This window comes from Drosophila miranda (genome assembly GCF_003369915.1).
Source record: "Drosophila miranda strain MSH22 chromosome Y unlocalized genomic scaffold, D.miranda_PacBio2.1 Contig_Y1_pilon, whole genome shotgun sequence".
Taxonomy (NCBI): domain Eukaryota; kingdom Metazoa; phylum Arthropoda; class Insecta; order Diptera; family Drosophilidae; genus Drosophila; species Drosophila miranda.
This window is the reverse complement of record NW_022881603.1, coordinates 5,239,633-5,267,308: the sequence shown is the minus strand read 5'-3', so window position 1 is coordinate 5,267,308 and position 27,676 is coordinate 5,239,633. Positions and strand designations below refer to the sequence as shown.

At 46.1% G+C, this 27,676-nt stretch overlaps 4 protein-coding genes and 1 pseudogene across 5 annotated transcripts in view; 3 read left to right on the top strand and 2 right to left on the bottom strand.

The window, feature by feature from the left end:
• LOC117190495 overlaps positions 1–9,456 on the top strand; it is a 54,194-nt gene extending 44,738 nt beyond the window's left edge. Inside the window, exon 5 of the mRNA XM_033395562.1 lies at positions 9,006–9,456. The gene's annotated coding sequence lies outside the window, so the exon portion shown is untranslated. The remainder of the gene's footprint in view (positions 1–9,005) is intronic.
• Positions 44–18,302, bottom strand: LOC117190494 (CSC1-like protein 1). 2 transcript variants are annotated; one of them, XM_033395560.1, is made up of 3 exons: positions 18,115–18,301; positions 16,284–17,270; positions 44–147 (listed from the first exon to the last, which is right to left on the bottom strand). In XM_033395560.1, exon 2 carries the CDS (start codon positions 17,242–17,244, stop codon positions 16,285–16,287), a length of 960 nt encoding a protein of 319 aa, XP_033251451.1. In that variant the 5' UTR covers positions 17,245–17,270; positions 18,115–18,301; the 3' UTR covers positions 44–147; position 16,284. The 2 variants fall into 2 exon arrangements, with proteins under 2 accessions (XP_033251451.1, XP_033251450.1); XM_033395559.1 differs by lacking the exon at positions 44–147 and having other exon boundaries at positions 16,180–17,270; positions 18,115–18,302.
• LOC117190318 lies at positions 8,050–9,223 on the top strand. The gene is made up of 2 exons (XM_033395392.1): positions 8,050–8,934; positions 8,990–9,223. Exons 1-2 carry the CDS (start codon positions 8,050–8,052, stop codon positions 9,221–9,223), a joined length of 1,119 nt encoding a protein of 372 aa, XP_033251283.1.
• On the bottom strand, positions 9,242–16,084 carry LOC117190503 (annotated as a pseudogene).
• Positions 18,303–21,256: 2,954 nt separating the features above from the next.
• Positions 21,257–22,681, top strand: LOC117190498. The gene is made up of 2 exons (XM_033395568.1): positions 21,257–21,354; positions 21,425–22,681. Exon 2 carries the CDS (start codon positions 21,510–21,512, stop codon positions 22,449–22,451), a length of 942 nt encoding a protein of 313 aa, XP_033251459.1. The 5' UTR covers positions 21,257–21,354; positions 21,425–21,509; the 3' UTR covers positions 22,452–22,681.
• The last annotated feature ends 4,995 nt before the right edge of the window (positions 22,682–27,676 follow it).

Below are 27,676 nucleotides of genomic sequence, written 5' to 3'. Positions count from 1 at the left end.
ATAATTAAGCTGGCAACTACTGAATGAATGAAAGAAGGGTAGCTGTGCTTCAAATGAAACGGAGATTCTTGTAATTTCTTAGTGAACGGACTTATCTATTAGAATGTGAAATTTTGGTTCCATGCACTCGCTGTTTCCACTGTTTTCCTCAGTAAGTAGCGCCCCAGCTCTAATATTTGTCGTTAGATAGAAAAAGAATGAAGGAATAAATTGTACAAGTCACATAGATCTCTTCACAACATTGTACATATGCTGGGTACCAGGTGTGTGTTGCGGGAAGTGCTTTTGCTTGTAATGGATTGTTGCTGATGTTGTAATCGGAAACAGCTCCTGCATGTAGTTCCGCACAACTGTCTTGTTGCGATCGCTGGACGAGATGTTCGATATCATGATTGTCCTCGTTGCGGCCTTTTTGAACGCATTGCGCCCCGACGCACGCCGCATGATGCGAACCACCAGCGGAATGTACAGGATGGTAATGATTGTGTGCACCCAGAGCCAAGGAGACTCCGGCGACAGGTTGGCCATAGTTGTCCGGCCAAAGGCATTCATATCGTACGGCGTATCCTTGGGTCCGTTCAGAAAATTGACGGGCAAAATTATGGCCAGAGAGATGAGGGTCACGATAGCCATGACGGCCATCAAATGCTGCTGGAAAGACAAGTAGTGCACTGCATCGGGACCCGTATGCAGCAAGATTGTCTCCTTCCTCAGCTTAAACGTGATCCAAATCCAGCCAAAGAGGCCCTGCTCGGGTTGCACTGGCGACAGGGGAGTGGAGTCGCCGCTGTTTTGGGAGTTGACACTTGGTCGCGGGGTCGCCTGCGTGGATGTGCCTGGCTGGGGCTCAACCATGCTGGTCGCTCGCGAATAGAATATCTCGGTCCAGCGTTTCTTGCTGCCATTGCTGTTCACCAGCGCCAAGCGGCCAAAGTCGCTCGCCTGATGCCGCAGCGTTGTGAACAGCAGAATGAGCAGAATCCAGAAAATTGTATTCAGTTTCAGGGTATATGGTATCCCATTGTAGGCGCTCGTGAAGAAAGACGTGCGGTTACCCACTTGAGAGCAGTAGGATTGGTTACCGGAATCCGACATTGTGATTCGTGCAATGACTGAGCTTACTGAAACACAAAGAAAGTCACAATTAATAGAGTTTCCAGAAGCGATAAAGCCGTGTCGTGCAAGAATCTAAGCTCCAGAGCGGCGATAAGAATACACTTGTGGCAGATGCGCGGCAATTCCCCTCATAATTGGCACTTTCCGTTGCCGATGCATCGTACGTCTTGAGAGGTCTTTTCTGGGGCTGCTGCTGCTGCACAGATTTATCCTTTCAGGTCAGTGTGTCAAAGTAGTCCATAAAATGATGATGTTTTACAGCTGCTGTACTCAAAATTGTACCTTCCAAACAGACAGCCAATCAAGGTAAAGTATCTTTTTAGGAATATAAACGGATAAACTCAAAAACAAACACACACTCTTATAAGTCAAACAACGAAGTTCTCATGCATTTTAGAGTTTTCAAAATGAGATAATCATTTAAAAATGTTTTTTTGGCACAGGGCAGGGGCGGGCGGGAATTGAGAGATAGCTAGACAAGAGGAAGGGGTGATGGGGTGGTTCGGGCAGGCAGGCAACGTATAGTTCGGTTTGTCTGTCTGGTACGTCCACCACCTTCTCTTTTTTGCGTTTTGTTTTGTTACTCGGCGGCATGAATCATCGACATTTCATTTTCGCCTTGGCCAGACGGCACATGAACGAATACAATTTGGAAACACTGCACAAGTTGAACTTTTTTGCTTTATTACATATATAATTATTTGTAATAATTAACAGCAGGGCAACTAGTGTTGCGTGTGTGTGTGTTTTTTTTGTTATCCACTTTCTTTGGCTTATTTTATGGCTTTCCCCCCGATTACGAATATAGGTTATATGGGTTTCTGCCACGCTGGCATTCTTTTATACCTTGTCCTCTGAAAACAATTCTTCGTTGTTGTTGGTCACTTTATTGAATTATACATCAACAAAATAAACAGATTGCAGTAGCAGGGTCGTAAAAATTGTCTGGCACTCCAGAATTGTTGCTTTCTCGCTCTTTCACCATTTGAAGATGTGCATTTTGTTAATTTCGTACTATCACTAACCATACAGTATATAGATGTGCCAGTTCATACAACGAAAGCGTCACACACTGGCTAGCGCGTTCAGTACCCCAGAGTGACGTCATCATGAGAGAGAGAGCGCAGAGAGAACATGTTTGCATTTGTTAGTACACACGCAATATGTTTCGACAAAAATATGTGATTGTATGCTTTTTCAGATTTTTTGAACTCTCTCAGGTCTGGTTCTGTTTTGCCACCAGCATGTTTTAGTGTATGGGTGCACATGCATTCTCACGTACTTTGCGTGTGTGTGTTTAGTATTGCTGGCCGCTAGAACTGAAATTTGAGTTTGGTTCTTGTTTTGGGTCTTTTGATGGACTGACCTACCGCCACAAAATAAATGAAGAATGGGCAGGGGGTGGGGGTATGGTGCACTAGGGCGCGGGAAATGAAATAAAAGCTGTTATTTGTTTGATTTATACCACAAAATATAAAATATTACGATAATATAATTACACATTTATTTCCTTATTTTAAACAGGTTTATTATAATTTATAAAAATTATGCAAACGCCGTCGGTTCTCGACTTTTTTGTTTATTATAACTAAAACAATGATGTATCTGCATATATAATATAAGAAAATATGAAAAAAATCTGAAAAAGCATACAATCACATATTTTTGTCGAAACATATTGCGTGTGTACTAACAAATGCAAACATGTTCTCTCTGCGCTCTCTCTCTCATGATGACGTCACTCTGGGGTACTGAACGCGCTAGCCAGTGTGTGACGCTTTCGTTGTATGAACTGGCACATCTATATACTGTATGGTTAGTGGTACTATCGACTGCCGATAGTGCGATATCATTAACTATCGATATGTTTTCATTACATTTATATTTAATTTATAGGTGATAATTTAATTAAAACAGGGGGGGGGGGGGGTATGAACCGTTGCGGCAGTGTTTAGTGGGTTTTGAAGTCCTCGAGGATCGAGGTATTTTTCGCATAGGCCAGTAGTTGCTGTGGCGTCCTCTTGGAGGCATCTTCCAGTGATGCCAGCACTGGCGCCCAGGTATCTCCTCCTTGCCCTTAAGAGAGCAGGACAGTTGCAGATGAGATGTTCTAGGGTTTCGGTTGCCCCAGGTTCGTCACATTTCCTACAACTGTCTCTGTTTGTGATTCCTAGCTTTGTCGCATGCGCCGCAGCCAGGCAGTGTCCCGTTAATATTCCCACTAATAATCTGCAGTCCTTCCGTGGTAGGTGCAGCAGGTAGTGGCTGAGTTTGTCATTGCGTTCCTTGCACATGATTTTCGAGGTTCTGCAGGCGGTGGTACTCCTCCACCTACATTCGGTTTGTGATCCGGCCTGCTTTTCTAGATCGCTTTGCAGCGTTCTGAGGGAGACAGGCACGTTCTCGGTTCTCGTATTCGCCAGCCCGACGCCTTCCTTAGCTAGTACGTCCGCCGTCTCGTTCCCTTCGATGCCCTGGTGGCTGGGAATCCAGTAGATCCGCACTGACTTTGTCGTGCTTAGGGTATCTAGTGCCTCCCTGCTCGCCAAGACATTTCTGGAACTGACTGCGGACGACTGCATGGATCTTATCGCCGCTTGGCTGTCGACGAATAGGTTGACCGCATCGTGTGCTCTTTCAGTGAGAAGAGCGACCTCTGCTGCTTTCCTGATGGCAAAAACCTCTGCCTGGAATATGCTACAATGGTCCGGTAGCTTATATGACAGCCTTATCTCAGGGTCTGTGCAGTATAGGCCCGCTCCTACTCCTCCGTCCATCTTAGAGCCGTCCGTATATATATTGAGGTGCTCCGTTTGGTCTCTTCCGATTTTCCAGTCTTCAGGTCCCAAGGATGTAGTTGTTTTTACGTCGAGGCATGTTTGGGGGGTCATGTAATCAGTTGATCTGTTCATTTCCCTTCCAATTGAACTATGCCCGTATTCTTGTGGCGACATATTTCCTGAAGCGATGAGGCGTTGTGCTGCCTTTCCTGCAGTCAGACGGGCGTGGATGTCTAGGGGTTCGATTCCAAGTAGGGTTTCGAGTGCTTTTGTTGGGGTTGACCTCAGCGCCCCTGTAATACAGAGCAAAGCCTGTCGCTGAGTCCTTTCCATAAGCTTATGATACGTTTTCTTTCCAGTAGCTTGCCACCACACTAAGACTCCATACAGCAGAGTTGGTCGCACCACCGAGATGTAAATCCAATGCATCAGAGCCGGAGATAGGCCCCATGTGCTGCTGAGCATCTTCTTGGATGCATAAAGCGCAATGGTGGCCTTCTTCACCCTTTCCAATACATTGGGTTTCCATGCCACTTTACTATCCAGTACTGTGGCCAGGTATTTGACTTGTGTTTTTGGGGTTAGCCTAGTTTGATTGATCTTCGGGGGGGTCCATCCCTTTAGTATAGGCATGCTGGTTGGTTGACATCAGTCCCCCTACCTCATTCCTGATGTGTAAGTCAGCAGCTTTTCTAGCGTTTTTAATATAAAGGAGGTAAGGCTTATCGGTCTATAGTCCTTGGGACTCGCATGGCTGCACTTTCCTGCCTTTGGGAGGAAGACAACTCTCAAGGTTCTCCATTGGATAGGGATATAGCCAGTACTTATACAAGCTGTGAATATTGCGGAGAGCCATGGGGTAATCGCCTCTTTGGTCACCTGCATCATGGCTGGGAATATCCCGTCAAGTCCTGGTGCTTTTGTGCCCGCAAAGGAGTCTATTGCCAGTGGATTCGCTTGGTGGTTAACAAATCTGTTGGGGGGTGTTGTTCCTCGGTTGCTAGGTCCTGGTGCTCTTTGGCATCAGCGACCTCGGTGCAACCAGGGAAATGTTCCTCCATTAGTGCTGTTAGGGCTTCGTCACTGCCCTCTGTCCACTGTCCGTCATCTAGCTTTAATTGGCTTTGTATGGTAGGCTGCTTAGAGAGCAGCTTCCGTAGCCGTGCGGTTTCTGGTACTTTCTCGATGTTGGAGCAGAAGGTCCTCCACGAGTTCCGTTGTGCTTTACGTATTTCCTTCTTGTAGCTCCTGAGTAGGAGTCTGTATTCCTCATAGACGATCCCTTCGTTCGCTTGTTTGGCGATCTTAAAGAATTCCTTGAGGTTGTCCCTTTGAAGAGAGAGATCCGGGCTCCACCAGAGTGGCTTGGACCTCTTCTTCGTCCTCGAGGGTTTGCACGATGTGTGGTAGGCGTCCAGCAACGCGTTGGATAGGGTCTCTAGAGACTTCTCTATGTCCTCCGCGGATTTCACTGTGCCCGGACTCGCGAGCTTCGAAGTAACTGTCTTTTTAAACTTTTCCCAGTTTGTATTCCGGGGGTTTCTATAGACTATTACCTTCGAAGAATGTTTGAAGTCGCACTTAAACTGAATGTACTTGTGATCTGAGAAGGAGGGTCTTTCAAGGACCCTCCAGCTAGATACCGTAGTACTGTTTCCCGTTGCTAGTGTTAGGTCTAGCACGTTGGATGAAGTCGGACCCACGAAGGTGTGCTCCTCCCCGACGTTTGCTATATATAGATTAGTATAAAGTATAAAGTCTAAGAGTGACTCACCTCTATCATTGATGTCGGTGCTTCCCCACACATTGTGGTGGGCATTGGCATCCGTCCCGATGACGAGTTGATAGTTTTTGGTGCCGGCTTCTGTCACCAGGCTCCTGAGTTCGTCGGGTGGTGCGGGTCTGTCGTGAGCCATGTAGCAGGAAGCCACCAGAAGGCACTTTTCCTCGCTTTCCAGCATCACAACCGTCAGGTCATCCGTGCTGTAATGAGACATAAGGTAGGCATGGATTCCCTTTCGTACGAGTACGACGGTTGTGTTCCTGCTTACCGATGTTGCGTAGAACAGGTTGTGATTTGAGGACTTTAGTCCGGCCACTGAATTGCCTGTCGCAATCCAGGGCTCCTGGACTAGAGCTATGTCGGCGAGCCCTTGCTCCATGGCGATGAGGAGCTCCGCCGACGCTACCTTGCTTTTATGCAAGTTTAGCTGCAGCACACTCAGCATGGGTGGCTGGCTCACTTGCATCCGACGGGTTGACTACTAACGTCAGGTCACCGTCTTCCTCGTCTTCGTCCTCAAGCGCAAGACCCTGGGCGGCCTCCACGATGGACTCGAGACCTAAGTCCTTTTCCACCTCGCCCACCTGCAGGGTATGCGCGTCCTTGTCCTCAGGGTGGCGCAGGTAGACGCTACCCATTCCCCACGCCATCTTCCCGAACTTGGGATACAGCAGATCCTCTGCCTCCTTGTTTATTTGGAGGATCACACATTGGCCCCCTCGTTGGGTAGTGGGCTACCAATGTGTAGGATCCTCCAATCGGTCGTTGGCACGTCCGCGTTTTGCCGCTGAAGGAGCTTCAGCGATCGGTCTTCCTGGATTGTGATGGGGAAGAGTACCTTCGCCTTAGGCTTGGACGGGATAAGCTCCCGGTCCACACCCTCCAGCTTGGCCCCTTCCCACATCGCCTCCAGTTGGCAGACCGTACGCGTCAGCCACCTTAGGGTTGGATCGTCGTTGCACTTTAGGATCTTAACCCCATTTAGCCACCCAGCACCATCGAACGTGGGCATAGGGGCCGCGGTGTCTTCTTCCATGTGTGCAAACAGTGCGTCGACGAGACGCGCGTGCACAAGCTTCCACTGTGCCGCTGACATCTTGCCGTTTTCCTCGCTCCGGTCGATGAGTGCCACGATCAAATGTCGTTTGGTCACATCGCTGACCTTCGCGTTCGATTTCGATGGCTTCTTGGCCACTTTCGGTGGAGGGGCTGCACTCTTGGGCCCGCGTTGCCGCCTGCTCGCCGGAGTGTCTTTAATGGCACTCTCAGTCGAGCGTTGCCTCTTGGTGGCCATCATCTCCTCCACCTTATTGGCATATTCGCCATTCGACGCCCTCATCTGTGGCATCTGGGCGTAATGTAGTCGGCCCTCCTCTACTCGCTGCTCGGCCCAGGCTAGCTTGACCTTCTCCTCCTGGGAGATGTCTACTTTACCTTGCAGCCGGCTTTTGATATTGAGGGCCGCTCTGTATTGTGCTTTGGCCTTCATCCCCTCCTTGGAACGCTTCGGCCCTTCCCTACGCAGGGAGCTGGTGCCTGGTTCCGGTGAGCGGAGAAGGCTCTCTTCCTCCGTCCTGCTCATAGAGAGCACGCTCTCCAGATCCGTGTCTGTGTCGACTACGGCATCTGTGCGGCTCAACTTGCAGGCTGCGGAGTGAGCTGTTTTTGTTGTTGTTGTTGTGGCAGTAGCTTTACAACTGACTTGGCCTGCTCCCGCCAAGTCTGAGGTGTGACCGCTGGCGACACGCAGAGAGGATTGCTCCTCCCGTGCCCGCCGGTGGTAGCAGTCACGCTTCCCACCGACGTTTGGCTTGACATCCCAACCCGTGCTTTATCCTTCTTCGCCTCCATATTTGGCCCGAGGGTCCATACTGGTTAATATTTTTCGGGGGGACCACCCCCTAGCGTTTTAGGCCTGACCGCCAGGCACCTCTAGCCATGGCCCTGGTTCGGTTCCACGACTTTGAATCGGGAAGACGCCGGACCATAGCCTTAGCTAGACACTGCATTACCCCGGACAGAGCAAGCGACAGTGTATTACCCTTGTCCCGGGTAATGCAGTGTCCATTGCCCAGCCGGCACCCTCGTGGAGGGTTCAGCTAGAGGATTTTCGCCAGCCCTTGCAACCCTATAATAATTATAAAAATTCCATCACCGAGCACAATCGAAGCCTCTCTTTTTTCATAATTTTCCAAAAACAGTCGGAAACATTCCAGTAAGTTCACAGTTTGTTTTACTTCATTCTAGTTGTTCTTTCTAGTTGCTTACATCGTTCTTTTACACAGCTATCACACAAATAGTTTGCTACAACATTGATATTAGTTTTGGTAAAAATTATCCCCATCGGAAGGCGTACGTTAATTCATTACAATGGCACCCACACCACCAAAATCGAATCCGTCGTTGCCGGCGGTGGTGAGCAAAAGTCCGCGGGCGGAGCTATCATTCACAATTCAGTTGCTGTCGGGAAGGGCCGTGGTGATGGTGGAGTGCCCGGGGTATGAAACGGAGCTGTTCATACCGCAGATTGTCAAAGACCGGATCACCCTCCAAAACATTATGCTGAATAGACCGTGCTGCAGTGAGTCCAGCTTGACCACATACCCGACCGTTCAACCTGTGAGCAGTCCGCCGGTGCGAGCACCGAAGAGGATGATTTCGTCTACACTACCACCACCTCTGGCAAGGAGCACTCCAACTTCACTTTCTGCCAACAAAACCGTTGAGCTGACACCAGAACCAGCGCGTTGCCAAGCAATTCCAACTTCACTTTCTATTCGTCGAATCCGCGCTGCCGACAAAACCGTTGAGCTGACACCAGAGCCAGCGCGTTGCCAAGCAATTCCATTCGAATCCGAGATACAGGACGTATCTCTTCATGTGAACCAGTCCTATTCGAACTCCAGCTTAGAATCCCATCCTCCGCTTCTGCCGCCTGAAGTTTTGAGCATCACAGACGCGAGGATGAGTGTGTCGAGCACACCCAACTCTAATTTGAACGCAAGCCCACCTCTGAGAAGCTCAATACGGGTGAAGCCGCCGGAGCGCACTTACGCGCGTCGTAAGACCGACAATATCGGCAAAGCCAAGCCGCCGACGAAATGGTCGCCGGTGCAAAACAAGAAACGGCATCCACTATCTGCAACGAAGGGTCCAAATCCGAGCATGCATATAGAAGTGCGCAGGCGGAACTTCCTTGAGGACACACACAAGACTATTGAGCCCTACGACCTGCAAAATGCTATCAGCTCGTCTGTTGTCCAAAAGGAAATCATCCAAAGGCAGGTCACTGCCAAGACAAAAAAAACAGTTTGATGCGCTGAAAGGCACGGCCTTCGATCTGCTGACAACGTCCGCCCAAGGGAACATAGCCGAAGAGTTGGTCGTTGTTTTACGTCCAACAGTCCAACAGTTTCAGGAGGCCTGCATGGATAGGCGTTCCTCCACAGTGCCCAACTACATAGAGCTGTCCGCCAGCCCTCAGCTGCAACTAGACCACGAGGTGAAGGCTTTGCTGGCAAGACAAAAGCGTTTAGATCGGTGAAATAAAAAGCCAATGAAATGGATGAAGCGCACGTGATTTATTGCCGCTGATTTGTCTACGTTTTCAAAATTTACTGTTCGCCCTTCAAGTCAATTGCAATATGTCTTAGGGTGTAGCAGCGTATTAAATGTCCCTTTCATGAAGAAACATATTCTTTTTAGTCCTACTTAGTCGTAGTTAGCCCTACTATATGTACAAATCTACCTAAAGATAATAAATTTAAATAATTATAATTTTGTACGATAAAACGTAATTGTAATTGGGAACCCAAGACCCGGACCAGAGGCCTCTAAGAGCTGCGACAACGGAAGCAGGCTTTGAATCCCCGCTTAATAGCTCGTATGTTGTGTACGACCTCCTCCTATCATAAAGAATAATCATTAGATCCATTAAACGACAGAATACGATCACTTACCTGCATCAGATTGAAGCACATGGCAATCACGGCCATTCCCAGCAATAGATATACGGCACAGAATAAAGCTGACCTCAACTTTGTCCCTATCGGCGGTTATCTATCAAGACGGTTCTTATTTGTATTCGTGATGATCTTACCACCCGGTCGCCTGGCACCAAATCACCAAATCCAATACTGCTGAGCGAGATTAAGCAAAAGTAACTGCCATCCAAGTAGTTCCAGTCCTCCCAGCGACCGAAGAGCAAGAATGTACCTGAAAGAGAAGGAGTGCAGCGTGTTTAAGGGATCTGTGTGTGGCAGCATTTTAAGAAGTCTGCAGCTCTTACCCGACCATGACAAAAATGCAGACTGTCAGAGGGACAGTTATCTCATCCGTGCTGCCGCGTATCTCTCGCTCAATATCGGATCCGCTGTACGCCACATCCACGATGCTGGAGCTGTGATAAGAGCTCTTCGTGTAGTCGGTGCTACTGCTGCTGTTGCTGTTGGTGGTAGAGCTGCTGCTGGAGTAGCTACTGCTTCCGCCGCCACTCTCCATGTGGTGCATTTTTTCTTTTTTATTTATTTATTAAATTAACAAATTATCTGTTAATAATGGTACTTAGATTAAAGGCGGAAAAAGATAAGTTAAAAGTTAGCTAAATTTAAATGATTATAAATATTGCATGCAATTAGTTTAAGAGACAGTTCAGGGGATAGGGTTTGACAGAGGGAGTTATAATTATGGCATAAAACCCTAAAAGGTTCATGATCAGCATAATTAGACCTACATATGGGTAGACGGATAGGCCTAAAAGTACGGGTAGGTCTGGATGGAACGGCCAAGTCAATCTGACCCAAGAGAGTTTGGGAGTCAACAGTCCCAAGAAGGAGCTTGTGCACGAACATTACGCCATTGCATATTCTGCGATGGTGCAACGACGGCAGGTCGATAAGATTTAGCCTAGACCGGTAAGGTGGCAAGATTCTACCCGAGTCCCAGTTAAAGTTCCTAAGGGCAAAAATTAAAAATTGCTTTTGCACGGATTCAATAACAGCCTGCTGCTCTTTATACTGCGGGCTCCACACACAAGAACAATACTCCAATATAGGACGTACTAACGAGATGTACAGTTGTTTCGTAACGTACGGGTCGTCAAACTCCTTGGACCAACGCTTGATGAACGCTAAAACACCCTTAGCTTTATTTACAGTTGCAGCTATATGGGTCATCAATCACATCTTATGATCAAAAAGGCCTCCGAGGTCATTTGAACTCGAAATTCGCTCAAGAACATGATTTCCTAGAACATATGAGACAAAATGAGGAGCGCGACGGTAAAATGTCATAAGTTTGCATTTGGAAAGGTTCAGAAAAAGAAGATTAGTTGAACACCACAATAGTAGTTCACTTAGATCAAGTTGAAGGCGTGTGTGCAAATACCAATCAGAGTAAGAAAGACAGATTTTGACATCATCAGCATACATTAGTGTAGTAGAGTATGTTATAACTTGAGGAAGGTCGTTCACAAATAAAATAAACAGAAGCGGGCCCAGATGACTTCCCTGTGGCACACCTGAAGTAACATTAACAGTATTTGACAACACGTTAGAAAACAAAACACGTTGAGTACGGTTAGAGAGATAGGACAAAATCCAATCTAGAAGATTCGTTGGGAACCCTAATAAAGAGAGCTTTTGAATAAGCAGAGCATGGTTCACAGAATCGAATGCCTTGCTGAAGTCCGTAAAAACTACATCCGTCTGCAAACCAATTTGAAAACCCCGGTGGATTAGGTTAGAAAACTCAAGAAGGTTAGTCGATGTTGAACGATGTCTGAAAAAACCGTGTTGCGACGGAGATATCAAGCTGCAACAAAGATGTTGCAGTTGCCGGGTGACCAGGAACTCAAGAAGCTTCGGGATGGCGGAAAGCTTTGCGATACCACGATAGGTTTCAATGTTTGATCTTGAACCTTTTTTGTGAAGCGGAATGATGTAGGACTCATTCCAAATTACTGGGAGACAAGACTGTTCCAAGGAGAGGTTGAAGAGAAAGGTCAAGGGCTTGCAAAGGGACTGGGCACAGTGTTTTAAGATGCAACTTGGTACCTTATCTGGACCCGCAGAAAACGATATGTCCATAGATGACAAACCTTCCAGAACAACGCTTTCCTCGAAAAAGGGCAGAAAAATGCTGTTAGCTTGAGGTAGCTGGTACGGATACGGAGTGGATGCGTTGTAAATATGAGACGAGTACGTTGTTTGGAAAAAGTTAGCGAATAAATTTGCAATACCAACAGCAGAAGCTTCTGTTTTGTTCTGGTAATGAAGGGACGGAGGAAAAACGTTTGACTTGCGCTTAGAATTAACGAACGAATAGAATTTTTTAGGATCACTACGAAAGTTACTACTACATTGTGAAAGGTAATGATTATAACACTGACTATTGACGGCAAGGAACAGAGAGCGAGCGGAGGAGTATAGAGCTAAGGCCAACGTGGAGCCCGACTTCTGGTACTTTTTATAGAGCCGGGATTTATTATTTTTTAAGTATGACAAATACTTGGAGAACCAGGGAGGCTTGGACGATACAGGTACAGTGATATCTGGAACAAACGTATTAAGGGCGGAGTAAATAGAACTATAAAACGAGTTAACAGTTGCATCTATGTTCGGTAATGAATAAAGAAACGACCAATCAACACGCGAGAGATGTAGATCTAAATCAATAAAGTTTGTTTTGCGAAAACACTTTATGTGACAAGGAGCCATGGAACTGTCAGCACCTCCAGATTGTGTACACTCCAGTGATATCAACAAAGTTGGATGGTAAGGATCTTCAGGGAGAGATATTGGGCTTGCTCTAGATACAGTAGCAAGAGAACCATCGTTAACAAAAACGAGGTCAAGAAGTCTGTCCCTAATGTTTTTAACGGCATTAATTTGGACAAGGGAAATATCCGTTAGCGCATTGATAAAGTCATTATGGCAATTGGGAAACAACAGGTTAGCGTTATCACAAGGCAGCCAAGAAAGAAATGGGAGGTTAAAGTCCCCCATGACAATACTCGATCATTGCACCCTAATGTAGAAACAACATTATTAATTGCTGAAAGGTGGTGTAAGTAAAGCTCATCATCAGACCTGGGAGGAATGTAAGAGCAGGTTAAATAGAAAAATGCGGAGCCAACACGAACTTTGACTGCAACAAATTCAATTCCATGAATGTTATTGAATGGGAATAACTCAGATGAGAAAACAGATTTAACTGCAATCAGAACCCCACCTGCAAAAGATGGGCGGTCCATTCTATAAATAGTGTAACTATCAATGAAAATTTCGTGATCATTGACAGAGGAGTTAAGCCAGGTTTCGGTAAACGCGATGGCATCGAAATCAAAGGACGCGCTATTAGTATGAATTTGACGCAATTTTCCCAGCAAACTGCGAACGTTCTGATAGTGCATGGAAAAATAGTACATCAGTTTTTTGGAGCATGTTCGGTAATTCTTGGATTCGAGTTCGAATCTTTGAGAAGGAACTCATGCACAATTGTATGCTCAGGCCATATTGACGGTTCTAGAGAACAGGATAGTAAAGAATCAGGGAGAAGAATTTTAAAGGATGATATGTTGCGCTTATGTTTAAATGTAAATTTAGTCACAACTATATCAACAGGCGAAGTGTTAAGTTTAGCGGCAAGATGTTGTTTAACATCCTCCGTTGTAGCCTCAGGAATAAGACGAGAAACAAATATTGCTTTCCGAGGGACCACTGCTTTAAGTTTAAGACCCGAGCGAGATCGAGATGGTGGAGCCACTCCTAAAAGAGATCTCGGTACAAGGGCAGAGGAATTGGCAGCAAAGGCTGTAGCAGGAATTCGAGTAGGAATTGGAGCAGGAATTGGAGCAGGAATTGGCAAGACGTCGTCAGCAACCAGCACACCCGCACTAGGAGCACTCACCGCGTCAGAAGTGACGGCCACAGAAACTGCAGGGATGGGATTGATGCTGTTGGGGAGTTGGGTGCTCGAAGGAAGCACATTGCTCGGTGTAAAGAACTCCGGAGCCACCGTTGGCGGATTTACAGACAACGGCGTGGCATGACTACACGGAAATGCTTCCGATGGATGAAGGTGGGAGGCAGGCGTACCAATCGGATTAGGTTGCAAGAGATTGGTATCATTATGCGGAATTTTCCGTCTAGGCGATTCGCTCAAGAGTTTGAGCCCAAGAAACTGTGATTCAAGGGCAAGAAATTTCTCGTTGAGAGCCACAAATTGTTTCCGGACATCCAGAAACCCAGTTCGAGTCTGTCTCATAAATGTGCGCATTTCGGCCTCAATCTCCCCACAAGCCAGACATGTCCAAGACAGGCCCATGCGTTTCGAGATCAGATCATTCAGCCGGCCAAAATTTCCACCACCAGCACATTTTATGTGGGCAAAATTGTCGCACAGCCAGCAGCTAAGAAATGAATCACCAATGATAACACCACCGAATTCACATTTCTTTGCACTGCAAACAATTGCCATTATGGACAGTAGAAGAATCACTGTGCACGAATAAAAGAAGAACGGAGTGAGATAGCAGGTAAAGTAGGAGAGCAGACAGCAGAGCGAGCCAGACAATCAGCTGCAGCGGCAATAATTCAAAGCAGATGATCTAACGAAGTGCAGAAAACGAGCAGTAAACTCACCAAAGCAGAGACACAAAAGAAAAGTCCACAGAGAGGGAGAGTATAGGCAATCCAGAGAGAGTGAGAGCAACAATGCGAGCAGCCCGCTTATGCTCACGAGAGAGTGTGGGCGATACAAACGCTGATGCGCGAGAACAGTGCACACCGAAGAAGCGATAACGAAAAGCAGACTGGGCAAAAAAACAATAACAAATTGCCTGCACGAGTCCGATGTGTTACGTTGCAATATTGAATTTATATTAAACACTTGTTTACAAACAAAACACTGGTGGTAAACACAAGGTAGAATCAAATTAAAGAGATGCGATAATAAATCAAAACAAAGACACAACAATGTTGTATGATATTTAGGCAAAGGGCGGAGAATGCGGGAGCAAGAAAAAAAAAACACAACCGGCTTAAGCAAGAGCTAGAAGCGAATTTGGAGCTGAAATTATATGTGTGATGATATCCCACTTGATGAGAGACGCTCTCACTCACCGCCCGCGCAAGATGTCGCATCTTTCGTCTCTCCCGTATTATCCGGCGCTTGGCCACTCCAGGACATATGCGGCACAGGCAGACCTTGGAGTAAATACACTTGAAGGACTTGGCCAGCACATCGCCAATGTTTGAGAGGTAGAGCAGGAACAAAGGCATCCCGATTATCGCATACAGAATGGTCGCCAGCTTACCCACTCGGAGTGGGGTGTTATGTTACCATATCCGATCGTTGTGATGACGGTCAGCGAATAGAGAAAGGCCCTCGAGAAGCTCCATTGCTCCACATCGGGTCCCTTCAGTTGCTTCTTAACAATCGCCCGCTGGTACTCCAGAAGTTCGTCATTGACACTAAAAGCGTAGAATAGTCTAGTTTAGTTTATGATTTGCTCAGTTGTTAGCTATATGTCACCGTTTCCTGTAGGCCTTGTGGTCGAAGAAACTAATGTTTTCGGCCGTCAACTCCCAGATGCGCGTGAGGCACTCCCCGCTGACATTGCGCTCGATGAACCGATTCGGCTTCTCTGACCTGAGTCGCTCGTATTCGAAGATTTCGATGGCCTGGAATATAAAGGCGCCGCCAATCGTGTAGAAGGTGACTAGCAGTATGATGCCCACATTTCTGAACATGAAGGCCGTGAAGTGGCGGCAGTGATCTTTGAATCGTTGAAATGCTGGCTTCTCCTTCCGGCGTTCCACTGGCGTTTGCTTGGACATGCTTCGAGCCGAGTGTCCTGCGCCTGGCCCCCATTGGCATTGGGCGTTTGGGGAGACGATGGGACCGCAGTAGAGCTGTAAATATACGATATGAGGGCTTGAGTGACGCCCCAAAGGATTTCCTGCACACCTATCGCTAAATATATCCGTGATTACTCGCAGTTTAGCCCAAACACACAAAGTGGTAAATAAACAAAACGCTGGCTATATTATCAAAGTGCTTAGACTTAGCGGCCATAAATCCTTGCGAGCAATGGACGGATTCGGAACGTACGAATGAGTGTTCATGTGTGTGCCCGTACGAGTATGCTGCCTTGCCTGTACGAGTAGGTGTTTTATTTTTATAGTCTAGTCTGGGATTATCGTGCAATATACGATCTGCAACGCATACTCGTAAAGATCTTGATACATTGTTTTAGTGCTGTCCGGACAGAGTTTGGATACCATTTTGCACCTACTCGTAGTTTACGAGGACATATGTACATATGTATGTACATGCTATGCTACACAGAATTTCCAGGCGATCAGAGATTCCATTCCATTCCGCATTGCGTAGTGAATTCATGCGTGTGAATATGCGTGCGGATTAATCAAGAGAAAATATTCATATAAATAGTAATAATTAAGCTGGCAACTACTGAATGAATGAAAGAAGGGTAGCTGTGCTTCAAATGAAACGGAGATTCTTGTAATTTCTTAGTGAACGGACTTATCTATTAGAATGTAAAATTTTGGTTCCATGCACTCGCTGTTTCCACTGTTTTCCTCAGTAAGTAGCGCCCCGGCGGAGTGAGCGAGTCGAAACAGCTCTAATATTTGTCGTTAGATACAAAAGAATGAAGGAATAAATTGTACAAGTCACATAGATCTCTTCACAACATTGTACATATGCTGGGTACCAGGTGTGTTGCTCTTCTTGCTTGTAATGGATTGTTGCTGATGTTGTAATCGGAAACAGCTCCTGCATGTAGTTCCGCACAACTGTCTTGTTGCGATCGCTGGACGAGATGTTCGATATCATGATTGTCCTCGTTGCGGCCTTTTTGAACGCATTGCGCCCCGACGCACGCCGCATGATGCGAACCACCAGCGGAATGTACAGGATGGTAATGATTGTGTGCACCCAGAGCCAAGGAGACTCCGGCGACAGGTTGGCCATAGTTGTCCGGCCAAAGGCATTCACATCGTACGGCGTATCCTTGGGTCCGTTCAGAAAATTGACGGGCAAAATTATGGCCAGAGAGATGAGGGTCACGATAGCCATGACGGCCATCAAATGCTGCTGGAAAGACAAGTAGTGCACTGCATCGGGACCCGTATGCAGCAAGATTGTCTCCTTCCTCAGCTTAAACGTGATCCAAATCCAGCCAAAGAGGCCCTGCTCGGGTTGCACTGGCGACAGGGGAGTGGAGTCGCCGCTGTTTTGGGAGTTGACACTTGGTCGCGGGGTCGCCTGCGTGGATGTGCCTGGCTGGGGCTCAACCATGCTGGTCGCTCGCGAATAGAATATCTCGGTCCAGCGTTTCTTGCTGCCATTGCTGTTCACCAGCGCCAAGCGGCCAAAGTCGCTCGCCTGATGCCGCAGCGTTGTGAACAGCAGAATGAGCAGAATCCAGAAAATTGTATTCAGTATCAGGGTCTCTGGTATCCCATTGTAGGCGCTCGTGAAGAAAGACGTGCGGTTACCCACTTGAGAGCAGTAGGATTGGTTACCGGAATCCGACATTGTGATTCGTGCAATGACTGAGCTTACTAAAACACAAAGAAAGTCACAATTAATAGAGTTTCCAGAAGCGATAAAGCCGTGTCGTGCAAGAATCTAAGCTCCAGAGCGGCGATAAGAATACACTTGTGGCAGATTCGCGGCAATTCCCCTCATAATTGGCACTTTCCGTTGCCGATGCATCGTACGTCTTGAGAGGTCTTTTCTGGGGCTGCTGCTGCTGCACAGATTTATCCTTTCAGGTCAGTGTGTCAAAGTAGCCAAAGTCCATAAAATGATGATGTTTTACAGCTGCTGTACTCAAAATTGTACCTTCCAAACAGACAGCCAATCAAGGTAAAGTATCTTTTTAGGAATATAAACGGATAAACTCAAAAACAAACACACACTCTTATAAGTCAAACAACGAAGTTCTCATGCATTTTGGAGTTTTCAAAATGAGAATCATTTAAAAATGTTTTTTTGGCACAGGGCAGGGCGGGCGGGAATTGAGAGATAGCTAGACAAGAGGAAGGGGTGATGGGGTGGTTCGGGCAGGCAGGCAACGTATAGTTCGGTTTGTCTGTCTAGTACGTCTACCACCTTCTCTTTTTTGCATTTTGTTTTGTTACTCGGCGGCATGAATCATCGACATTTCATTTTCGCCTTGGCCAGACGGCACATGAATGAATACAATTTGGAAACACTGCACAAGTTGAACTTTTTTGCTTTATTACATATATAATTATTTGTAATAGTTAACAGCAGGGCAACTAGTGTTGCGTGTGTGTGTGTTTTTTTTGTTATCCACTTTCTTTGGCTTATTTTATGGCTTTCCCCCCGATTACGAATATAGGTTATATGGGTTTCTGCCACGCTGGCATTCTTGCATCCCTTGTCCTCTGAAAACAATTCTTCGTTGTTGTTGGTCACTTTATTGAATTATACATCAACAAAATAAACAGATTGCAGTAGCAGGGTCGTAAAAATTGTCTGGCACTCCAGTATTGTTGCTCTCTCGCTCTTTCACCATTTGAAGATGTGCATTTTGTTAATTTCGTACTATCACTAACTACAGTATATAGATGTGCCAGTTCATACAACGAAAGCGTCACACACTGGCTAGCGCGTTCAGTACCCAGAGTGACGTCATCATGAGAGAGAGAGCGCAGAGAGAACATGTTTGCATTTGTTAGTACACACGCAATATGTTTCGACAAAAATATGTGATTGTATGCTTTTTCAGATTTTTTGAACTCTCTCAGGTCTGGTTCTGTTTTGCCACCAGCATGTTTTAGTGTATGGGTGCACATGCATTCTCACGTACTTTGCGTGTGTGTGTTTAGTATTGCTGGCCGCTAGAACTGAAATTTGAGTTTGGTTCTTGTTTTGGGTCTTTTGATGGACTGACCTACCGCCACAAAATAAATAAAGAATGGGCAGGGGGTGGGGGTATGGTACACTAGGGCGCGGGAAATGAAATAAAAGCTGTTATTTGTTTGATTTATACCACAAAATATAAAATATTACAATAATATAATTACACATTTATTTCCTTATTTTAAACAGGTTTATTATAAATTATAAAAATTATGCAAACGCCGTCGGTTCTCGACTTTTTTGTTTATTATAACTAAAACAATGATGTATCTGCATATATAATATAAGAAAATATATATATATGTAGGAAACGAAGGAAAGAGAGAGACACGAAGCGGTCGTGTTTTCGTCGCGTCGTCGGGATAGAGCAGTAATCGGCTCTGAGAGAGCCGATAGCAAGAGAGAGAGATCAGTCAGTTGTCAGTTCAGCCACGCGTCAGACGTGCACGCATATAATTACAAACATACTTGTAAAACTTGGAGCTGTTATAATTTTAAGTCCAACATACTTATCAAATAAATGTTACTCGTTGCCATCAAGCAACTTAAACTACTACATATATACTTAAATAAATATGCATAAATATAAATGGAATTGGTTTGACATATATTTCAAATCAATTGTCAATCACGCGCTTTCCGACGGGAATCTGCAAAGCAAAATTTAGATGCCGGTCGCACCTTGAATACTCTCATGGACAATACCCATAAATTTTCTAATTCAATTATAAAATATCTTATGTACATACATATGTACATAAATATTAAAGTTTATTACATTCGTATATTTTATTTTGATATATTTAATCGGCATTTCGAGGCAAAGTCTCACAAATTCAATTTAAAAAGAAGCATAGTCCAAAAATGTATAATTTTAACGTCAAAAATAGATAAATATGCACACTGGTTTAAATTTTCCGATCCGTGCTTTGTACACCGAAATCATCTGCTCAATCAGTTTGTATTGATTTTGATTAGAAAAAATTGTAAATGGTTAACAGATAGGATGATAGGGAATCAAAATGCAAAATCATACGAGAAGAAGCTCAAAATTTTGCGGCAGTAGGATTTTTTATTTAATTTTATAAAATGTATGTAAGTTAACGACAAAGTTGCCAAAACACCAGCAACCGACACGAGCCGCTCCAGATCGCCAAAACTGCTGGATCAGCGTCTGGATGATATCCGCCAACGGCGAGGGATTCCGAGAAATACCTCGCCACGGCTGAACTGCTGTCGTTGCATCGCTGCAACATTCCGTGGTCGCGAACCCACAGTAAGAATAGGGCCTCAAAATATATTGAAAAGTAGTCTTTAATTATTCGTCAAATAAAGAACACGGACTTCGTCCGCAAGAAAACTCAATACAAAACGTATATCTGCGAATTTCGCCCCACCCCCTTCCGACCCAACAAAGGACGAAAATCTGTTGCATCCACAATATTGCACATTCGAGAAAATCACCATATCTATCAGATTGCTGAATCTGGGTCAGATCTGATCATAATTGTTGCCAAAAGCAAGAAATCAATTTGCAGAGGCCACGCAGCGCCCGACGGCACGCTCAGACTGATTTTCTGTCTCTCTCGCACGCACTCTTTGTCGTGTCGTTTAATATTAGCGGCGTCTGACGGAGGAGAGCCATACTGACTAAGTATCGGGTATAAATGTAGAGTTGCGGTCTCCGCAGCAACTCACAACGTTCCCCTCGTTTAGTCTGTGTTTGAATTCGGAATCTCTTTTAGTCACGAGTACGAACACAATATGTTTTCGCTGTAAATAATGCAAACATCGATTGCAAATTGGTTTTCATTAAGTATATATGTATATATTTTTTCTTATATTATATATGTAGATACATCATTGTTTTAGTTATAATAAACAAAAAAGTCGGGAACCGACGGCGTTTGCATAATTTTTATAATTTATAATAAACCTGTTTAAAATAAGGAAATAAATGTGTAATTATATTATTGTAATATTTTATATTTTGTGGTATAAATCAAACAAATAACAGCTTTTATTTCATTTCCCGCGCCCTAGTGTACCATACCCCAACCCCCTGCCCATTCTTCATTTATTTTGTGGCGGTAGGTCAGTCCATCAAAAGACCCAAAACAAGAACCAAACTCAAATTTCAGTTCTAGCGGCCAGCAATACTAAACACACACACGCAAAGTACGTGAGAGTGCATGTGCACCCATACACTAAAACATGCTGGTGGCAAAACAGAACCAGACCTGAGAGAGTTCAAAAAATCTGAAAAAGCATACAATCACATATTTTTGTCGAAACATATTGCGTGTGTACTAACAAATGCAAACATGTTCTCTCTGCGCTCTCTCTCTCATGATGACGTCACTCTGGGGTACTGAACGCGCTAGCCAGTGTGTGACGCTTTCGTTGTATGAACTGGCACATCTATATACTGTATGGTTAGTGGTACTATCGACTGCCGATAGTGCGATATCATTAACTATCGATATGTTTTCATTACATTTATATTTAATTTATAGGTGATAATTTAATTAAAACAGAAAATACGAGTAGGATAGTACAAACTAGTCATGGAGTCCTAGTATTGCACTGCACCAGACGTTTTTCTGAGATAAAACCATATAAAAAAAACTATCGATGTTGCAACCCTATAATAATTATAAAAATTCCATCACCGAGCACAATCGAAGCCTCTCTTTTTCGACCAACAAATTCAAATTTTATCATAATTTTCCAAAAACAGTCGGAAACATTCCAGTAAGTTCACAGTTTGTTTTACTTCATTCTAGTTGTTCTTTCTAGTTGCTTACATCGTTCTTTTACACAGCCATCACACAAATAGTTTGCTACAACATTGATATTAATTTTGGTAAAAATTATCCCCATCGGAAGGCGTACGTTAATTAATTACAATGGCACCCACACCACCAAAATCGAATCCGTCGTTGCCGGCGGTGGTGAGCAAAAGTCCGCGGGCGGAGCTATTATTCACAATTCAGTTGCTGTCGGGAAGGGCCGTGGTGATGGTGGAGTGCCCGGGGTATGACACGGAGCTGTTCATACCGCAGATTGTCAAAGACCGGATCACCCTCCAAAACATGCTGAATAGACGGTGCTGCAGTGAGTCCAGCTTGACCACATACCCGACCGTTCAACCTGTGAGCAGTCCGCCGGTGCGAGCACCGAAGAGGATGATTTCGTCTACACTACCACCACCTCTGGCAAGGAGCACTCCAACTTCACTTTCTGCCAACAAAACCGTTGAGCTGACACCAGAACCAGCGCGTTGCCAAGCAATTCCAACTTCACTTTCTATTCGTCGAATCCGCGCTGCCGACAAAACCGTTGAGCTGACACCAGAGCCAGCGCGTTGCCAAGCAATTCCATTCGAATCCGAGATACAGGACGTATCTCTTCATGTGAACCAGTCCTATTCGAACTCCAGCTTAGAATCCCATCCTCCGCTTCTGCCGCCTGAAGTTTTGAGCATCACAGACGCGAGGATGAGTGTGTCGAGCACACCCAACTCTAATTTGAACGCAAGCCCACATCTGAGAAGCTCAATACGGGTGAAGCCGCCGGAGCGCACTTACGCACGTCGTAAGACCGACAATATCGGCAAAACCAAGCCGCCGACGAAATGGTCGCCGGTGCAAAACAAGAAACGGCAACCACTATCTGCAACGAAGGGTCCAAATCCGAGCATGCATATAGAAGTGCGCAGGCGGAACTTCCTTGAGGACACACACAAGACTATTGAGCCCTACGACCTGCAAAATGCTATCAGCTCGCCTGTTGTCCAAAAGGAAATCATCCAAAGGCAGGTCACTGCCAAGACAAAAAAAACAGTTTGATGCGCTGAAAGGCACGGCCTTCGATCTGCTGACAACGTCCGCCCAAGGGAACATAGCCGAAGAGTTGGTCCAACAGTTTCAGGAGGCCTGCATGGATAGGCGTTCCTCCACAGTGCCCAACTACATAGAGCTGTCCGCCAGCCCTCAGCTGCAACTAGACCACGAGGTGAAGGCTTTGCTGGCAAGACAAAAGCGTTTAGATTGGTGAAATAAAAAGCCAATGAAATGGATGAAGCGCACGTGATTTATTGCCGCTGATTTGTCTACGTTTTCAAAATTTACTGTTCGCCCTTCAAGTCAATTGCAATATGTCTTAGGGTGTAGCAGCGTATTAAATGTCCCTGTTTGAGATGCCAACCTTTTTTGTCACCTATGTGTTTCAAAAATGAAAAGAGATTTCGGGTTAAACTTTATAATTCGTATTTAATCTTGGTGGCTTAGCGGAAGCCGATTGCTTGCTATTGCCAGATAAACTTTATGCGAGATCGATATGCAACCAATGCGCAGAGGGGTTAGCATAGAACTGAACTATAGACGACGGCGTTAGATCAAAGTGATTGCCGAAGTGGCGGCAGCAGATCAAAGTAGTTGCCGAAGTGGCGGCGGCAGAGAGCTCCTTTAGCGGGAGAGCGCAGCAGCTCTGCAGAACGTCAACGTTTTACAACATAGGCGGCTCTCTCTGCTCATACAATAATAATGTTAAAGTTACGGTTATTCTTCAGCGGCAGGCCCGAACATACTCCCCCGTTGGGAGCTAATCTCTCAACAGATTCCTTAAGGGGCAGCAAACATAGCCGAGTGACGGCCCTCCTGATGTTTCCTGAGGATGTCTTCAGGTCAGCGACGCGACACACTCCGTCCTTGCCCAAAACGACATCGACCACTCTAGCCAGTGGCCAACCCTTGGAGGAAGATTTTCGTCCTTCACCAGAACGAGGTCGTTCTTGCAGATGTTTTGCGCGGGGGTACGCCACTTCGCGCGCTCTTGCAAAAGAGTGAGATACTCTTCGCGCCAACGGCTCCAAAATATTTGCTGTAGTTGGGTGACCCGCTGCCAGCCATCCAGACGATTGTAGTTCAGCTTCGTTAGGTCAGGCTCGAGGATTTGCTCATGGGCGCCGCCTAAAAGCAGATGAGCAGGAGTCAAAACGTCTAAATCATCAGGATTTTCTGAAAGCGAGAGCAAAGGGCGAGAGTTAACAATTGCAGTGATCTGACAGATCAGAGTGCGCAGCTCGTCGAAGCTAAGCACAGATGGTCCAACTGAGCGGTACAGGTGATATTTTGCGGTCTTCACGGCCGCTTCCCACAACCCGCCAAAATGCGGAGAGCGAGGTGGGATGAAACGCCAGTCGATCGAGTCAGCCAAGCAGGATTCGTTTACCTCCTTCATATGCGGTTCGCTCAGACAAAGCTTCTTTAGCTCCAGATGCTCGTTCTTGGCCTAACGAAGTTTGTCGCATTGTCCGACCAAATTTGACTTGGCCTTCCTCGAGTGGAAGTAAAACGCTTTAGTGCGCCTAGAAACGATGCGGTGGTCAAATCCTTTAAGAGCTCCATGTGTATAGCCTTAGAAGTGAAACAGATGAATACGCTAATGTAGCACTTGATCGGAGGCCTCGTGCGGATTTCTGATCGGTAGAAAAAAGGTCCACAGTAATCTACTCCAGTGACTTCAAAAGCTCGAGATCCTTCCAAACGTTCCTTAGGTAGGTCTCCCATGATGTGTTCTACCATGCGCGGCCTAGTCCTGAAGCATCTCACACATCTGCTGACGACCCTTGACACTGCCTTAACACCTCCAATGGTGTTATCCAAAATTCCAGCCGAATTTTGGATAGCAAGGCGCGAGGTCCGGCATGGAGGTTTCTTTCATGATAATATCTTATCAGCGCAAAGGTAATGGAATGTCCCTTTGGCAGAATGAGCGGGTGCTGAGCGTCAAATCCTAGCGATGAGTTGCCAAGACGACCTCCAACTCTAAGTAGTCCAGAATGATCGATGAACGGGTTGAGCGAACTAATAGAACTGGATTTCATGACTTGACCATTGCGCCGAATCTCCTTTATGTCCATCCACAAATTTGCCAGCTGAATGTGTCGAATTAGAAGATGCGTTCCTTGCCGAATATCAGAAACGGTGAGTCCTGGATGCCTAAGACGATGTATAAATTTATGCATGTAGGCGAATGTGCGCTGCATGCGAAAGAATGAATTCGCAAATTTGCATCCGGACGTGAGATCGGCATGTGGAGACGTGATTAGCAATCCTCTCTTGCGAAGCTCCAAAGTTGCTATGTTGTTAGATGGAGATACAGGCCACTTATCCTTGGAGCCTAGCAAAAAGGATGGGCCGTGAAACCATAGCTCTGACTGGATAAGATGGTTGGGAAGCGAGCCTCTCGAGAGAATATCAGCAGGATTTAAAGAGGTGGGAACATAGCGCCATTCCATGGCTGCCGTCAACTCCTGAATTGATGCCACTCGATTTGCCACGAAAACTTGAAATTTAGCTGGCTCGTCCCTAATCCAAGATAATGCTGTTGACGAATCCGACCAGCAATAGAACCGACCTGTAAAGATTCCCATGTCCTTTACATTCTGCATGATTTTCGCAAGCAAATGGGCTCCACTTAATTCCAGCTTAGGAATCGATATAGCCACTCGCGACTTTGAGCACAAAACGTGGCTCAAAGACTGGGCTTCCCTGGACACGACATGCACGCAAGCGCCATATGCTTCCAAGCTGGCATCACAGAATCCGTGAACTTCTGTAGCCACACTAGAACGAAGAACCAAGCGAGGAATTGAGATCCGAGAAATGCTTGCCAAACTATTTCTCCAGTCCATCCAAGTTGAATGCAACGCTGAGGGTAGGCTTTCATCCCAATCCAAATTTTCTCTCCAAAGCTGCTGAAGGAAGATTTTGCACCTGACAATGACTGGATTTATCAATCCAAGAGGGTCGTAGAACCGCGCAATCGTAGATAAAACCGACCGCTTTGATGGCTTTGAGTTTGTGTCCAGTGCGGACAAGGCAAAAAGCAGCTGATCCGAAGCAGGGTCCCACGCTAAGCCGAGAGTTTTGGCAATGTCGCTTCCATCATTAAACTTTAGTAACTTCTCTATGTCATCTTCAGGGGTTCCCTCAAGTACGTCCTGGTGACTGGAGCACCATTTCCTAAGTCTAAAATTACCACGGGACAGTAAAGCTGATGTTTGGTGCATCTTGTCCATGACCTGTGCGACCGAATTACCGCCCGAAATAAGGTCATCCACTTAAAACTCCTGCCGCAGAGCAGCTGAGCCAAGAGGGTAGGACTGGTGCATATGATGCAAATCAATGTACTCCCTCATAAAGGCGGAATACCGCTCCTTGAGTGTAGGATTACGCTCCAGTTTTCGCTCCAGACTGATGAACCGTCGATAAGCCTGAGCATAAGATTCTCCTAAACGATCAGTATTGTTATTTAGCGGCAGACGAACTGCATACTCCCCGGATGGCAACCGTGAAAGGTGGCTTACGAAATGTGCTTCACAATCGTCTTCTTCTTTGGTATTCAACCCAGCCTCCACACAATTCTCGACTTCCCAAAACATACGAAGAGTTTTATCCAACCTTGCTTCCATCTCAGCTATCGAATCTGGACAATTGTGCGTAGCCAAAAGCGCCGAGCTTGATACCTTCTGTCCACCGCCAGATACGATCCACCCAAGCCGGGTCTTTTGCAGAAGAGGCAGTCCATCGGTGAGTTTGATTTGCCCTACGCAGAGGAGATCATAAAAAACGCTCGCAAACGAATGAGAAGATCAACCCGTTGAGGATTAAAAAATGCAGGATCAGCGAGCTGAATGTTAGATGGAATACGCCAATCGGATACATTTACTGTCATACTTGGTTGAGAATCGGTAATAGTGGGGGCGATGAGAGCAGTAAGTGTAGTTGTGTAAGCAGAGGTGCGAGAATGCATACAAATGCTTATGGTTGATCCCTCAGTAGAAACGCTGGTATCGCCCACCCCAGACACAAGTGCAGACGATTGAGTTCTCCTAAGCTGAAGCTGCTGGGCGAACCTGGATGTGACGAGATGCAGCTGCGATCCTGAATCTAAGATGGCACGACAAGGAACTAAAACGCCAGACCGATTCTTTACGAGAACCACGGCTGTAGCCAGAAGCACGACATCAGAGTGAAGACCTTGGGCAGCAAGAGAGGTAGACGAAGGTAGAGACGAGCTGCTAGCAGAATTTTGAGCAACGGAAAGAGTGTCCGGTTGAACGGCCAGATCGGGAGGAGTAATACCTGGGCAGCCTTGTGTTGTGGGCTGTATACTATCGAAGTGCAACAAACTATGATGCCTACCGCCGCATACTCGACATTTTCCACTATTGCATGCGCGGGTCCGGTGCCCGGCTTTAGGCAATTGAAGCATAGGGAAAGCTTCTTCACTTCTTTGTGGCGCAGCAACGGTGAGAGATTTCCGAATATCTTGCACGAGTATATTCCATGGCCCGCTGAGTGGCAAAAGACGCATACAGACGGGTCGGCGGAAGAGTTCGAAGCTACAAACGTTTTCTTAACCTGCGTATAGGAATGGCTTTTTCCCACCTGATCGCTACTAGCGTGTGTCGCTGTAGCATATTCCAACCGCTCCATTTTCTGGCAGCGTTGCTGCAAGAATTCGAAGAATTCCTCTGCGGTAGGTATAGCATCCGACGATGTGTGCTCCTCCCATTTGGTTTGCGTCTTCAAATCCAACTTCTGCAGCAGCATGTTGATGACCATGAATCCTGAAATCTCCTCAGCAGTTCCCAATGTCTGCAACGCTCGCATGTGTAAATTGACTGCATCCGAAAACTCCTGAAGCCTTTTAGCAGAAGGCGAGTCTACCCTCTTTAGCCCAAGAATCTTCTTGATGTGTGCCTGGAAAACAAGTCTTTTGTTATTAAAGCGTTTATCCAGAGCCGCACGATAATTGGCACTGGAGAGCTCTAACGATCGAACCGAATCCAAAGCCGCATCAGCGAGGCAAGAGCGAAGGTGCTGGAACTTCTCGATGTCACTGAGATCCTCATCCGCTTCAATCACCGATTTGAACATTGCCATAAAATCCGAGAACTCGACGTATCCACCAGAAAATTTAGGCACCTTCAGCTAGGAAGTCGCTGCTTGTGAGCCATGATGATGGTACTATGTCCGGAATGGCTTGGCAGAGTCGTAGAATG

Excerpts from the sequence above, each read along its gene's own strand:
- LOC117190318 (XM_033395392.1), top strand. The coding sequence starts at position 8,050 with ATGGCACCCACACCACCAAAATCGAATCCGTCGTTGCCGGCGGTGGTG. Across the intron at positions 8,935-8,989 it reads AAAATGCTATCAGCTCGTCT|TTTGATGCGCTGAAAGGCAC; the intron begins GTTGTCCAAAAG and ends CAAAAAAAACAG.
- LOC117190494 (XM_033395559.1), bottom strand. The coding sequence starts at position 17,244 with ATGTCGGATTCCGGTAACCAATCCTACTGCTCTCAAGTGGGTAACCGC.
- LOC117190498 (XM_033395568.1), top strand. The coding sequence starts at position 21,510 with ATGGCACCCACACCACCAAAATCGAATCCGTCGTTGCCGGCGGTGGTG.